The 15,583-nt window shown below is 38.9% G+C and overlaps 1 protein-coding gene across 1 annotated transcript in view; it reads right to left on the reverse strand.

Annotated features, from left to right (window-relative positions):
• The window catches only part of RAB3C (RAB3C, member RAS oncogene family), a 129,053-nt gene extending 113,746 nt beyond the window's left edge, over positions 1 to 15,307 (reverse strand). Inside the window, exons 1-2 of the mRNA XM_005532651.2 lie at positions 15,221 to 15,307; positions 5,083 to 5,310 (exon numbers count right to left, since the gene is read on the reverse strand). Of these exons, the coding sequence (XP_005532708.2) occupies positions 5,083 to 5,310; positions 15,221 to 15,244 (252 nt within the window). The 5' untranslated portion in view covers positions 15,245 to 15,307. The remainder of the gene's footprint in view (positions 1 to 5,082; positions 5,311 to 15,220) is intronic.
• Positions 15,308 to 15,583: the final 276 nt, after the last annotated feature.

The raw sequence follows: 15,583 nt of genomic DNA on the forward strand, positions 1-15,583 counted from the left end.
CCTCAGACAAAGTTTGTACTGAAATCAATTTGAAATCACTGAGACTTCTGGTCAAGTAAATTTTAAAAATGAGATAAAGATGAGGTATGGATAAACTGTGAGTTAAATATGTTGACCTGACTTTGCTAATTTTATGCTTTCTTCTAAGAGTCAGTATCTGGAATTTATTTTTCCTTATTTTTTTCTCCCTATTCTGTGGTTTATTTTGACATGTTAGCTAACAAATTCTACTGTCCAAGTAGGCCTATAATTTGTCCATAAACTCTTACCGGCTGTTATTTGTATTATACCATTGACAGAAGAATGCAAGGCTTTATAGCACCTCAGCTGCAGATAGATTTCAAAGGTTCTTATTTTTATTTTCTGATTTTCACACCTTTGAGCTTTTAGTAATTTAAGTTACAATGTATTTTTGTCTGAATCAACAGAGAAATAATTTTTTAAAAATTCAATCTAAGTTTGAAAGTAAGAAAAATTTATAGCCTTCTGGTTTCAGCTCCTTCCTTTAATATTACTAAATCAAACCAAATGTAGGAAAAATATATTAATTTTTTATTATTTTACACTTTAAAACATCCTAAAACCCTTTAATAGGTTTTATCCTGAGTCTGTATGTGCTACATACAAACTTCTCTTTACAAAATTTTTGTATAGTTTCAACGGAGAAATCAATACTTTTTTAGGTGAAGCACATTTTTTTTTTATTCCTGTCTTCTAAAAAGTAAGAGACATGTTAATATTCTGTCTTCCTAATGTCCATAGCAGATTGTCACACTTACAATGTGCAGTGAAACAAAATTTCAGGGCCAGATGGTGGTCCTATGACAGGGTAATGTGCTACCACTAATCAATATACCACTTGAACTCTGAACTGCTTTCAATTCCAGTGGTAAATACTGTGGAAAGAAGACATTTGGCTCAGAAGGAAAAGAAGCAAATGTTACAGTGCTCCCAGCAAGCTCTTTCTGACCATTTTAAAATGACATTACAGCAGGAACTAGATGGAGCACCATCCTCCCTGAAAAATTCTCACTTGAAAAATTAAAGAAGACAGTTCAAGAATAAGAGAGTATTGCCTCCAAGCAAGAAAAACCTTAAGACTTGCAGGGCATCCCAGTATGTAAAGACAGCTACCTCAATCTGATAACTCTTCCTAGTTCATCTGTGATAATACACTGTGAATTTTATTATTAAATAATGACTCTGCTTCCTTGAGTGCCCATGTTGACTTTAAACAAACTTGTAGCCTTCACTGGTAAGCATATGAGAATCTTATTCTGGTGGAATCTGTAAGCTCCAACAGGTTTCAAGTTGAACACAAAGAATCTTGTTGAAAGCACTATTAAACAGGAACATTAACCTAGAAGAGTATGTACAAAATTCTAACAGGAAAAACTGGATTGGATTGATTGTGTGTCTAGATAGGGAATTTAAGTGACTTAACAGCATTACTATTTACATAGTTCTGCATTCTATTGTCAAGCAAGAATAGCAGAGCAGCATTATTCCATTTCTTCACTTAAGTGCATGACAAAGTAATTCAGTTCTGATTTTGTCATTCAAAATACATTTTGCATTTCCAATCTTCTGAGTTTACAAAACTGTGAGATTTTCAATAATATTTTATTTCAGATATACTGAACATCAGTTATCACATGATGCCACCAAATAGTTTGTCACTGATTTTGAGGGAAGTGTTATAACTTCATGCAAGTATTATAACCTCACGATTCTACTCGGATTTAACATCAAATCACTGCTCACTATGATTCACTCAGTATGATTTTATATTCTATCTAATATAAACTTTCATAAATTAATAAATGAATAAATGAAATGGAAAGAATATTGCAAGAGAACTATTCATTTTAGAAACTTATTAGCATTACCAATAAAAATAACAAATTATAATATAGACACAAGTCACATATACAGACAATGCCTATTAAGAACAATTCTGCTCTGGTTATAACTTAGGAGACAGGGAAATAGTGCTCTATTTCAGATTTTATGTGCTAGAATAGCTTTCTGAGATTCCTTACTGATTTTATTGAAGGTCTCAGAGGTGCAACAACCAAGGATTTACTAGCAAGCTTAACTGCAACACAATGCTCGAACACAGAACACTCCATCTAAAAAGCACAGACAGCTATAAGTGAGCTGTTGCAATTTGACTTACTTTGGCAATGACAAGGCCTTTTAAGAATTGGCATTAGAAATTCAGTGAAAAAAACAAACAAACGAAAAAAATCCAACCACCAACAAAATAAAGATGCAGTGCTGGCTTGGATAAAACCCTTTTCTATGAAAGTGTAATCTGAAGCCTTGTCTCTAATCCTACATCCTGGCACATGACTCTTCACAAAGCAGGAAGGTCTCTTCTATGCTCTGAGCCTCTGTTTCCTCTTTCCTGAGGAGCACTGGGTTTGTTTCAATCACTTTGGTTGCAAGTTTTTTCGGAAAGAACTTTTTGGACAGTTTGTTCTTAACTTCAGAGCCTGCTTCAAGTCTGATGTTAATGCCATGCAAATTTTACTAGAACTGGAAGGAATGCAGCTGCTACATCCCATCTATGCCAGTGACCAACCTGAACACATATAGATCACTGGACAGCTTTGAGCTAAGCATGTTTTTGTGACATGGAGAGGCAAAAGGTATACCGGTGTCAAACTAACATGACAACCCTGTAAACTAACATTGCTGCTTTTGCTAGGAAAGATATGAACAATAAAATCTACTGCAATGGTTACTTGTTGATTAAAGGAAGAAGTGTGTAAAAACTGTAATATGAACACAGTATTATTGCTCCATTATAAAAAAAATAATAAGGTTATGTCAATGAGATCTCCAGCATTAAACTATTAAAATGAAACCAGCATGTTATTGAAGTGATATATTTATATAATACTCATGTGATATATAGGTACCTCGCATTTACCACTGTTATACTAATCACAATAGCTTAAAATAAATAAGCTTAAAAAGGTTGAGAGGCAAGAAGAAAAAGCTTATGTTCTAGTTCCTAGAGGGGGAGATACCAAGGGCTGAAGCCTAATGAGATAAAGTCTAGAGAACCCTGGGAAATTCTCCACTGTACTATATTAAGAAAATATTCAATTTATTTGATGAACTGGTCAGATTTGAACCAAGATTTTCTGAGACTTAATGGCTGTGCATCATTAAACAAATTTTTAATTAGTTGTATTCATAAGAAAAAAAAAAAGAAAATTTGAAGTTTAAGGCTCCTACAAATGTCTAACAAAGGCAACACTGCTCAAAGTCCTCAAGCACGCCAGGAAGTGCTGAAGCTTTAGCTCCACATTACTAAAGGTCTTGCTATTCTTCCCTCTCCTTTTAGTATCACCCTCTCACCCAAGAATGAGGGGTGTAAGCATCAGTGAATCTGTCCTAAATCCAACTGTGTCCTGGGGTGCACCAGGCACAGCCAGGCAAGGGAAGGGATTGTCCTGCTCTGCTCTGCATTCCTCTGGCCTAGAGGAATTGTGGCTTTGGAGGGAATAATGCCTTAGAATTGTAGCTTTCATATTTTTCAAACTGTGTACTGCTTTAGTGTATAACTCTAAATCTCTTTATATAGAATGTTAGCTACTGTCTTCACATTTTGGTCAGACAAAACAATTCCCTTAGGCCTGAACCTCAAGGGCACCAAAAGTATAAGCAAAAGTGAGTTGGGGGAGAGAAAACTGGGGGTATATGACTTCATTACATGATCTGTAATTGGAGGATTAATTCCTGATATGTAAATGGACCAAACTTGTATCTGAAAAAAATCATGACCATCATCCATCTTGGGTGTGGCCTCTTGGAAGGCTTTTGTCTGCCCAAGATGCACCTTTTGAAGGCCTTTAATAAACACCAGCTTTTACTCTCCTAACCTTGTCTAGCCTTGTTCTAGGTAGCCACTCCATGGCATCATGCCCTGGGCAGCTTCACCTCAAGTCCTGTGTGTGGTTTTGGGCACCACAAAAAGGACACAAAGGTTTTAGAAAGCATCCAAAGAAGCACAAGGGTGGTGAGAGGCCTTGAGGGGAAGCCAGATGAGGTGAGGTCACTTGGTCTGTTTCAGCCTGGAGGAGACTGAGGGGGGGATCTCATTGCAGTTATAGCTTCCTTGTGAGGGCAAGAGGGGCAGGCGCTGATATGTTGTCTCTATGATCAGTGACAGAGCCCAAGAGAATGGCATGAAGCTGTGTCATGGGAGCTTTAGGCTGAAAATTAAGAAAAGGTTCCTCACCCAGATGGTGGTTGGGTGTTAGAAGAGGCTCCCCAGGGAGGTAGTCATGGCAGCAAGTCTGCCAGAATTCAAGAAGTTTTTGACAGGACTGTCAGGCACATGAAGTGATTGTTGTGTTGGTCCTGTGCAGGGCCAAGAGTGAGGTCCCTCCCAGCTTAGGATATTTTATGATTCTATGGAATAAGTTTTGGCTATCATTTCATTTTGATGAGAGGTTGTGAAAAAGGAAACCTATTCCCTGGCATCTCATTTTTCCCCACTGGGCATCTTTCTACTGTCTCTAAGGTATAGACAAGGAATGAGGGAGTTTTTATGCCTGGGTAGCACTATCTCTTTGCACAAGTTTCCTTCTTCAGCAGAAGATGGAAGATGTTTCAGGTGATCAGGATGACAAAACAAAAAATTACACCTTCTATTACGCATCCACTGTTATAGCTCCTACATGAATTTATAACTTTTTAAGGGAAGACACCAGACCCTAAAATTTGTATTTCAAGGTACTTTGATATAGCATGTATCACTTTCAATAGTCTATATATTGCAGACTTTAATAGCTCACTGCATAGATATTAATATGTGTCAACCTGTATTACTTCCAAAAGGAATTGAATTAATGATAAAGAACTGTAATTCAATACCTTTAAAATACTGTTTACATTCTAATATTCAGTATAGAAAACTATACAAGAAATTATTAACTGCTATTTCATTCCTATGCTCTCTCTAAATATGAAAGGGTTATGGCATTCAATGCAAACCTGCAGTTGTATAAATGCTATCAAAACTACTACAGTTTGCTTCATTCACAGAATTATTTTTTAGCTTACCCAAATCTGTAGCTTAATTCTTTTCTCATTTTTGAAAACTGTTTTTACTTTGAAGTCGATCCCAACCGTGCTTACAAATGCAGATGTAAAGGAATCATCAGCATATCGGAACAAAAAGGAGGTTTTTCCAACACTGCTGTTGCCGATAATGAGCAGTTTGAACATGTAATCAAAGTTCTGGTCAGATGTATCTTTCTGGCCATATCTGGAATCTTGAACGGATGCCATCTGTAATTCAAAATGAAAAAGAAATATCTTATTGTCTCTTTTATATTAAAAAGATAGATTTTATTGGGGTTTTTCACACCTGGTATCAATGAAACTCAAGAAGAATATGTTCTTGAAAGATTAGTCATGTCTATGCTTCAATGTGAACTTCAAGAAATTCACAGAGATCTAATTATTTTTTTGTGATTCTTGTATCTAGTAGTAGTTCTGGTAGCAACAGAGGATGTAAAAATGACTGGTAATTGTTACCAAAACAACAACAAAAAAATAATTCTAAAAATCCAGGACAGCTCTTGAATATATCTCTAAAAATATTTGTTTTCAGAAAATGTGATGAATAGATGGTGAAAATGCAATGAAAGTTCATTTATATGAGAGAAGTAAGAGATCGGTTCTTCATTTTGACACAGCAGGTATATTTCCAAACAGAAGCTTAGTAAGTTTTACATCTAATAAAATTCTTGAACCATTTATTTTACTGTAAATATGTTGCTATCTTTTGCCATGCCCATAAACTTACTCAAAGCATTTTTCTTTTACCATCTTTTAGTTCTCATACCATTAAATAGTGAGTATATACACCTCTGAAATACTGTCTTGATTTTTTTCCAATACTAGTACATTCTATAGTTTTTTGAATTTGTTATGTTAATGCAACATCATCATAAGTGGCAGTTACAGTAATAGAATATTAAGGTTTGGAAGGGGTGTTAAAGATCATCTAGTCCAAATCCTGCTGCCAGGGACACCTCCCACTAGATCAGGTTGTTCAAGGCCTTATCTACTTGGTTTTGAACATCACCAAGGCCGGGGCATCCACAACCTCTCTGGGCAATCAGTGTCAGTGTCTCACCACTCTCACAGTAAATATTTTTTTTCTAGTATCTAATATAAATTTCCCCTCTTTCAGTGTGTGCCCATTCCTCCTTGCCCTGTCACTCCAGTTCCTGTCAGAGAATCCCTCTCCAGCTTCCCTGTGGGCCCTTCAGATACCAGAAGGTGTCTGTGATGTCCCCACACAGCCTTCTCTTCTCCAGGCTGAACAGCCCCAACTTGCTCAGCCTATCCTCATAGGGAGGTGCTCCAGTCCCCTCAGCAACCTGCTGGCCCTCCTCTGCACTTGCTCTAACAACTCCTTGTCCTCCTGCTGGGGACCCCAGAGCTGGATGCAGTGCTCCAGCAGAGTGCAGAGCAGAGGAGCAGAATCGCCTCTCTCAATCTGCTGGCCAATGCTGCTTTGGATGCAGCCCAGGATTTCCTTGTGAAAAAGGACTGTGGGCTCATGGTGAGTTTTTCACCAGCCACCACCCCCAAGCCTTCCTCACAGGGCTGCTCTCAATCACTTCTCTGCCCAGCCTGTGGGTGTGGCTGGGGTCGCACCAGTGCAAGGTCTAAGACCTTGTACTTGGCTTTGCCGATGTTTGGAGTGGCCCACCTCCCAACTGTGGTCCTGGTGGATGACATCAACGTTTTGAAATTTGAGTCCTTAAAATACAGTTTTGAATCCATATAAAACACCTGAATAAGCACAGATTACTGAATACTGTTAAAGAGCAACCTATTTTGATCTAGAGACTTCAAAGATCACAGATTCCAGTTATAAAAAGTACACCTCACGCTTTCATGAAAATTGCAGAGATTAGGGTGAAAACCTGACCAAAGTTCTAACTAGGTTGCTCAAAAACAAATGGCAAAGATAAAGAACTTAGAATGTCTCAGCTGAGTTTTTAACAAAAATGATCAAGTATTTTAAGAGCCTGTGAAAGTTTTTTGAATATGATTACTGTAAGAACAACACTTTTGCATGATCATTTAAGACGAAAAGATAGACACCATATAACCTAACATAAAGGCTTACAGAAAAGCAGTTCATGTAAAAGCTTTCTAATTTAGGCATCTCAGAATGCGTTTGAGCAATCAGAAAGGACAACTGGAACCAAGGTGACAGCTGTGCACTAACCCACACTCTCAGCAAAACTCCAGTTACTGTATAATTGGTTTAGATAATTCTGCTATCTCATAGCACCAAAAACATGACGGCTTCTTTGGGCTACTGAAGAGGCATATAGGAGTGGGGACAAAAAGTTCTGAAAAAGACATTGGAAGTATCAAATTTTTACTAGAAAATGTAGTGTCAGATTTATATTTATAAATTTAATATATTTGATTTTATATTTTATATAAATTTGATTTATAGCAAAAACTCAGTAGGGAGTGTTTGATTTCAGAATTTTATTTCAGAATTACCTTCTTCATTAAATGTAGTATTGGGTACCTACATGTTTGCAACCTGAATGTTGGTATTGGTCTTAATATTTATTCACTTATTCAACAGGTATGCAAGAAAGAAGCTTTAGAATAAAAAGCTGAATAGTATCAAGCATACACATTACTAATCTTTCAGCTTTATTATCTCTATTGAAAAGACAGAAACTTTCATTACTGTCCCGTATTGTATAACTATTTGGGGGTATTTTGCTTAGAAAACAAGAAAAAGGAAATCAAATATTGATTAAATTAGTCTACTCACAAGTCACTACAAAGCAATATAACACAGGACATGCTGATGTTGCGTAGAGTTTGCAACAACAAGTCAATAAGTTCTATCAGACCAAAGGCTGCAGTGGCTGCAGGTGTCATATGTGTGACCACTATGTCTTGCTACAGCTGCCTGTTCCACTGCCCCTCTGGCTCCCCTCTGTTGTGCTGTAGCTGAAAGCAGTAGTTATCCCTTGTAGCAAGGAGGAATATCATATTCTTTCCTGACTTTATCTCCTAGGAAGCCTTTCACATAGCTTCTTCAACCAGCTTAAGATTTACAAAAAGAGGTTTAAGCTTTCATCCATTTGCTGCTCTAAGTTCTATGAAGCTTCCAACTCATCCCCATGTACTTTAATGCCTAACACTTCAGAAACAGCATGATTCAATGAGCAGAGAAATCAGGAGACCTGGATTCTAATAATAGTCCTGCTAAACCACGTACATTGTGTAGCCTTCCTGAGTAATAATGTGTTTCCTGTGGATAGTTTTAAATACAGACTTTACCCACAGAAATTTCAGCGTTCCTCTAAATTATGTGTGGTTATATGCATTACTCATGCAGCAGTTTCCTTAACATTTCTGAAAAAAAAAAAAAAGTAAAAAGCCCAACACCTTCACTGTGCCATAAACTTATGGAGTCATTACTTGCAGTATCACAGGCAGAATTACAGGCATGCTGAACATAGACTCAAAGTTGTTTTTATTTCAGGGGCAGGAATATGTCTGCTTATTACAGGATGATAAAAAAATGCCTAGGAAGGGCATAGGAAGGGACTGATTTCTCCAAGAGGATTAGTGAGGTAATAATTGAAACTGTTTGGAGCGACTAGCTTAGCAAACCAGTCTCCTAGACTACTGATAGTGATCCTTTCTCCTATCCAAAATCCAAATGAGCCCACACTAGTGTAAAGAAACTCTGTGCAGTTGCTGAGTCTTTGCCATTCTGCATTTTGCATTTTGCATTTTGCATTTGCTAAGACTCCCCAAACTCACTCCTTCTGTGGCAAGCAAGGAGACAAATTCTTCCAAGCACAATCCAAATTATGCTCACAATCAAATGATACACTAAAGGAATATCTGTATTTCTGCTGACTGTAAGGGAAATACAGATGCTTGGTCCTCTTGAACTTTTGAATAAGCCTGTAATGCTTCTCTTTCTTAAATGCAAGCTGCTGACTTAAAAATTAAGTATGGAATGCACTGTAATCCACTTCCCAAGGTATTAATATGTCAGTTCACTCCTGACGGTACTTGTCCCTAGAATTGGAGGTCTTTGTAAAATATGAAGAAGATCATGATGATGCTATGGTCTGCCTTTGGAAATTATGCTGGAAGCAATCACTAGTAATGCTGTGTTCCCACCTATATCTAAACACTGCATACATGGATGAGAACCACATAAACCTCACAAACGTTAAGATATTCTGTTTCCAGTAAAGTAAAATGCATACCTTTATTTTGACAAGAGTTCTTCTCTTAAAGGTTAAATGGATATATTAAACAAGCATTTGTTTTCAACAAAACACACTGAGTTTTCTCTTCAGTACAATTTTGCCCTTATTTACTAAAACTGAAGAGAAAATCCACAGTGTTATTTTCATTAGCATCAAAAGCAGACTCAGGCCATTTCCTAGAGGAGTTAGGACAGACTTGAGAGTCGACTGAGAAGTCTAAGCTCAAGACAATGAACAGAAAGCCTATACACAGGAGATCTCAGATGCTAGCTCCTCATCAAAGCCAGGAGTTATGTTGCCAATTTGAATATAGTGCAAGGACAAACAAAGGATCGCTTTGTATGCTTCCCTGCTTACAGCACATCTCTAAACTCCTTAAACGTGGATTATTTAAGGGCACAGGCGAGTTTAATAATTAAGCAGAGTTTTCTATTCAGACCCATGTGCTTTCTAAGTTTCATGCTTAGCTATTTCCTTGATTCCAAAAGAAGAGGTGAACAAAGAGCAGGGTTAAGAACAAATGCCAGAACACTGTGTTTGAAACTGTGTCACCTTCATGATCATATCAAAACATTTGCTGATGTGACTCTTTAGGCCTTGGCAGGCCTCATTCTTTGGCAGAATCAATCTGAACAGCTTTTTTACTTCAGCAGCGCAGGGTGCTGTGACCTCCCTGGCCTGCACGCAATTTTAGTTTGTACTTACACACATACCCCATTCTGCATGCTTAGTGCAGGATGATTTGCCCCTGGAAAATATGGTGCAAAAGGCAAGAAAGCCTGACATTAAAAACACTGAGATCAATTCCTTCCCACCCTTAGCAAATATGTTGTTTTCTTTTAAAATTCTGTTAAAAGTCATGTCTTAAAGGAGAAAATTGGCATTAAGCCCAAAGAAAATGTCTTGCTTCTATTTACAGTGATGACAGATAGAGACTGATCAGCACACTTAAAGTTGTTTCAAAGTGCAAGACTCTCTTTCTGTCTAGTGTTGTTGCAGCCCTCCCTGGAAAGGACGTCAGTTACCCCTGAAAGTGGGGTAACTGAAGTCCTTTTTAATAGATCACTTCAGTCAGATTAGAGTGAAAGAGCACTGACTGACCAGTGTTTATACACACATAGTGTGTATTTTCTTTCCAGTGGAAAGAAAAATGGTTCTTTCCTATATACAGGGTATACATATATACACTTCTATTTCTTTCTATACAGCAGCTGACTTTAGCTGATGCCTTAGTAAAAATGGAGTTGCCTGCATATACAGTCTTTTGCAATGTGATCTTTCTGTCTTTTGTAAAATATATTGAAACAATGGAATACAATGGAAAAATCAATGACTGTAACTTATTAAACTGTATGAAGGATGTTCAGGTGAGTGACACTCACTGCACATAATTGTCTTTCAAGTGTAGATCAACTTACATCATCAGAGTAGTTAAAATGTTACCAAAATCCTTATGTATAAGAACACTGTGACCCAATCATGAAGAATTTAATTACTTTTGAGGTAAAATATCAGACTAACCTAGGGACTGGATTTTAATCTTCTCTTTTAGAGGCATCCTATGACTTTTATTTTCTTCTTTTCTACATCTTGGGCAAGCTGCTTACTCTCTTGTATTTTTGGTGTGATCTCAACAAACACATTGATATCCAAAGATGAAGACCACAGCTGATTCTCACAAATCTTTATCATTTATTTTTTAACCAGTTAATAAGAATTTACAGAGTTCAATAGACAATGCACCGGCCACTTATTTGGAATTTACTGATTGCCAGCCATCTGCAGAGCACAGCTTGTAAACGAATGTACTTGGCAGCATCAGGAAAGGCTTATCTACTTCAAGGTATTATGAGGTCAGAATCATGTATATGTGTAAACGTATCACAGCCCAATTAGAAACATGTAGCTAAAAATGCAAAGGGTTTTTTTAAGCAGAACACTGAAATGTGAACTTGGGGAATACCAAGAAGATACTGAGATGTTAGGTCTAAAACACTTTGAGAAGCACTACTTGCTTCATATCAGCAAAACTAGCACGTATATGGCCACACTGCCAGGAGCTGCCCAGGACAGTAGAATGTAACATGAGTAAAAAACAGTTTTGGCAAGGCTCTAACACCTGGATTCTTGTGTTGAGCCAGCGAACTATCCCTCATTTCTCTTTTTTTAACCTAAATTTACTTTGTCTATGAAAAGGGCAGCTTAGGAAACATATTTCTAATTCCCACTCTAGGTATCATGCAAAACACCCCTTCTTCAAACCTAAGATAGAGTTGAAAGTGGGTTAGTATAAAACAGGATGTTAGGAGGCCACCAAAATAGTGCAGCTATGAAAAGAAAAAATAAAAGCTGTGTCAGCCAAGGTACTCCAGAAGAAATAAATTCAGATTTACCAGGGAATATGAAAGAATGAAAATGAGATGGCTAAAGCCTTCTGCCATTTACTCTATTTAGTACAGCACTCAGGGTCATGAGACTAGGAAAGGCTGTGTACCTTTGTGTTTGCCAGAGAAGCTGCATCAGGCTAAGACAGTAAGTAAAATACTAATGCCACTGTCTAGGGCACTGGTGAGACAGCATTAATGACAATTCTGATCAAGTGTGTTCCCAAGTTCAAATGGGAAAACACTCGGAAAGGTTAACAGGAAGATCAGAAGAAAGAAGAGTGTATCTCATGGCAGAAATAAAAATGAAACAAAATCAAACCAAACAAAAAAAAACCAGTAAACAAAACATGAGTTATTTCTCTGGATAGTAGTGTGGTCATGATGCAATGAGAACTATTTAGACTGATGTATACGGGAGCATTGGATGTTATCAATAGTATAAACTAGCCATGAGTGCCTCTAAGCTGGAGGTCAGTAAGTATCTAACCAGCAAGGGATCAAGCTTCCACAATGGGGAAACGTCAGAAGAAGGACTACAGACTCCAGATGCGGCTAGATCGGTTAACTAAAAGGTGTATATAAAGTTCTCTGTGGACTTAGTGGTTTGGCAGGCTCTAGTACTCCAGTGCTTCTCACTGAATGAACTAACACTGACTTATTCAGTCATTTATGTGAGTGATAAGAGCTGAATTGCCATGCAAACTCCTGTATCTAATAGCTTTGATTGGCCATTTTTCATCATAATTTTATCATAACTTCTGTATATATCTGTAAGCAGCATTTTGGCTTGTTATTGCCCTTCTCCGTTGTGTCTGGATGTCTAGACATACCTATTGTAAGTGACAACAGGATATGAAAAACTAACAATTTTTTTTTTCATTTCTTTCCTTGGCAAAGGAGATAATTTACAAATTATTTTCCACTTCCTAATTTTTTCTCCCCTCAGCCACCATTGAAATGATCTGATGTCCTGGCAAGTGGAAGAAAGTAACTCTAGAGATCTAGCATTTTCTACAATCTGCCACCCACCATTAATGTCCATATGCTCCAATAAACACTAAAAACAGGTTATCCAAATTGCAGTTCTTTTTGTAATTTGGCAAAGTGCAGCTGCATGGAAGATCTCCATTCTACAATCAGACAAGGAGTGAAACTAGAAGCGAGTGAATTGGTACATGAATCCCTGAGAATTTCCCACTGAACCTGCACTTTTGAAAGTATCATGAAAGCCTTCGGGACATTACTGAGAAAGATATATAGACATCTCAAGTAATTCAGACCAATTCTTAAAACAATAGGCAGAAACTATACAGAATTCAGTGTTTCACAGAAAAGAAAGTTCATCACTTTTGAACTAAAAATCCCTCCATACCCATAGGCACTCCTAAAAATTTTTTCTCTTAGAAAACATGGCTAAAATAGTGAAAAATACTAAAATAATGAAAAAATTGTGATCCAGATTCAGTTACATGCAGCAGATGACAGCAGCAAACTTTTACACTAGGCAACTCTTTCCTGGAAGGACTGTTTTTCCGGTACTTGTTGGCCTTTCCTGTCTTCAGAGATATTACATGAGCTTGAGATTGAAACAAAGAACTCACCAACATAGAAAGATGGCAACAGGACTCGGGCCCTTTTTTTCATCCTGCTAAACTATTTTAATACTTTAGATTTCTTTTAAATTATTGCATGATGGAAATGTAAAAAATTAAAAGCTTATACTCTCCTCCGAGTTGTTTTTGATGGGATCAAAAGACATGCACTTTCACTCTTACTCTTGCTCTACAATTCAGAGATGGTAGCTCTGTAACACTGTTACAAATTGTGCGGAAAGAAGCAACAGAAGATTCGTTTCATGTAATAGAAAATCACATAGCTAAAAAAACCAAATCTAGCAATTAGTTCAGCCAGTCTAAACCCTGTTTGAACATGGTTCAACCATCCTAATGTGGGAAAACAAAGGATTTTGCAGAAGAAGAATCCACAGCAGAAAATTGTTTTAATGGAACCACTAATAAGAATAATATATAGGTATGCTGGGAATAATGTAACTAGAAGAAAATTTGAAAAAAACAAAACCTGCAGAAACTACAACTGAGAAACAAACTCAGTGTTCCAGACTGCATTTTCATATATTGGAAAAATACAGATGTGTATTATTATAATTTTGAATGTGATAGGCTTATAAATAGACACTGTTTGACCATGTCAGCAGTCTTGAAAAAATGGAATTTATTTGGGGGTTTATAGCTTTCTGCTGTCTCTCTTCATTTGGAGGCTGCATTTCTGCTGACTTTTACTCAATTATGTTCAACAATAATTCCATTTTTTCTGACAATCTGGATAAAAACCAAGAAGTTGTTCTCTGATTGTCATGTAAAGATTTATTTTTGTTATTTTTTTTTAATTTCTGAACTCTCCTTTCTTTAGATTCTGTTTTAATGTTGCATTACTATTTTGTTTCCACAACTATGTAAGAACTTTGGTGAATTTAACAACCTGTCAGATATGTCAAATACAGTGGAAACCAGTCTACAGTTATCTCCCTTTACTAGCAAAATTTCCTTTAATGAAATGTTCTCCAAAGCCAATTAACGTGCCTTCAGCAGACCAACAAACATGTGAATAAATGGAAAATACCACACAAACATTTCTGACACATACATGTAGCAGGCAAAAGGTTGTAGATCTTCTTTTAGCCTGAATTTTATAACTGCCCGAGTAGATACCCAGCATGAAAAACATTAGCTAACGGAGCTGCAGTTCATAACTTAAATCATAACAGACTGAAAAAGTGCTCTTTGCACTTGATTGTTAAATGATTGCTACCAATATGCTTTTCTACTGAAAAAAGAATCATATATTCAAATGCATAGTCTGGGGTCTCCAGAGCTCCTGTGTGGGATTACAAAACAGGCCACAATTAATAACTGAATACAGTTCACCAGCAAAAAATGTTTTGAGACAACAACCCAGAAACTGCTAAAAACTCTGCATAACATAACTTGAATCTGTCTGGCATCTGCTGATGCAGTGCTATTACATCTTTCCCTACATAATAACTGCTGAAAAGGGGCCCCTCTTTGCTACCCCCAGCTCTAGCCACGAGCCACCTCTCCCCGGTGTCGGCGGACAACAGCTCCATGACTACACAGGCATCGTGCCAACTTCCTGCGCACCTGGGCAGCACCTCGGTACAGCTCATCATCCAACACCTGACAGCCAGTCACTCCCAGGAGAGCTGCGACCGGCGCTCCAGGGGCAGTATCTGAAAAACACCGTTCGATGTGCCCGAGTGTGACTCGGAACCCGCCCGCGGCCCGGCTGCCCCCCGACGTGCCCTCCCTCCCGGGGACACGACCCGTCGCACCCGGCCCAGTCCCTCTATACGCACGGGGTGTCCTCACCCTCCATCCGCAGCAGCAGAGCCGGCCCGGCGGCCCGGGCGGGGGGGCTCCTGCCCCGTCCCGGCTCTCAGCTGCACCGCGCCCGCCTCACCCCTCGCCCGGCTCCGGCCTGGGGACCGACCTGCATGGGCGCTTCGTGCCTCATCGCCGGGCGCGGCCCCGCCGCCCGCCCGCTGCCGCTCGCTCCCGCACGCCGACAGCCGCCGCCGCCCGCCCGGGCTCTGCCGTCAAACCCGCGTCGAGATCAGCACCGGAGCTGTCCCCGCTCCGCCCCCGGCCCGCCCCGCCCTCGCTCGCGTGTCCTCCCGGGAGTCGTAGTCCTTCTATCCGGGTCCCCCGCCGTCGGCTCTGAGAGAAGGGACTACAGCTCCCGGGGTGCTCGGCGCCAGGCCGCGAGTGGGCGGGCCCGGAGCGGGCAGCGCGGCGAGCGTGGAGCTCCGCGGTCTCTTATCGGGGCCGCAGAGGGCGGCGGGGCCGGGGAGAG

This window comes from Pseudopodoces humilis, chromosome 4 (assembly GCF_049639895.1).
Source record: "Pseudopodoces humilis isolate 2021_Gansu_Grassland_sample_001 chromosome 4, ASM4963989v1, whole genome shotgun sequence".
In the NCBI taxonomy this organism is placed as follows: domain Eukaryota; kingdom Metazoa; phylum Chordata; class Aves; order Passeriformes; family Paridae; genus Pseudopodoces; species Pseudopodoces humilis.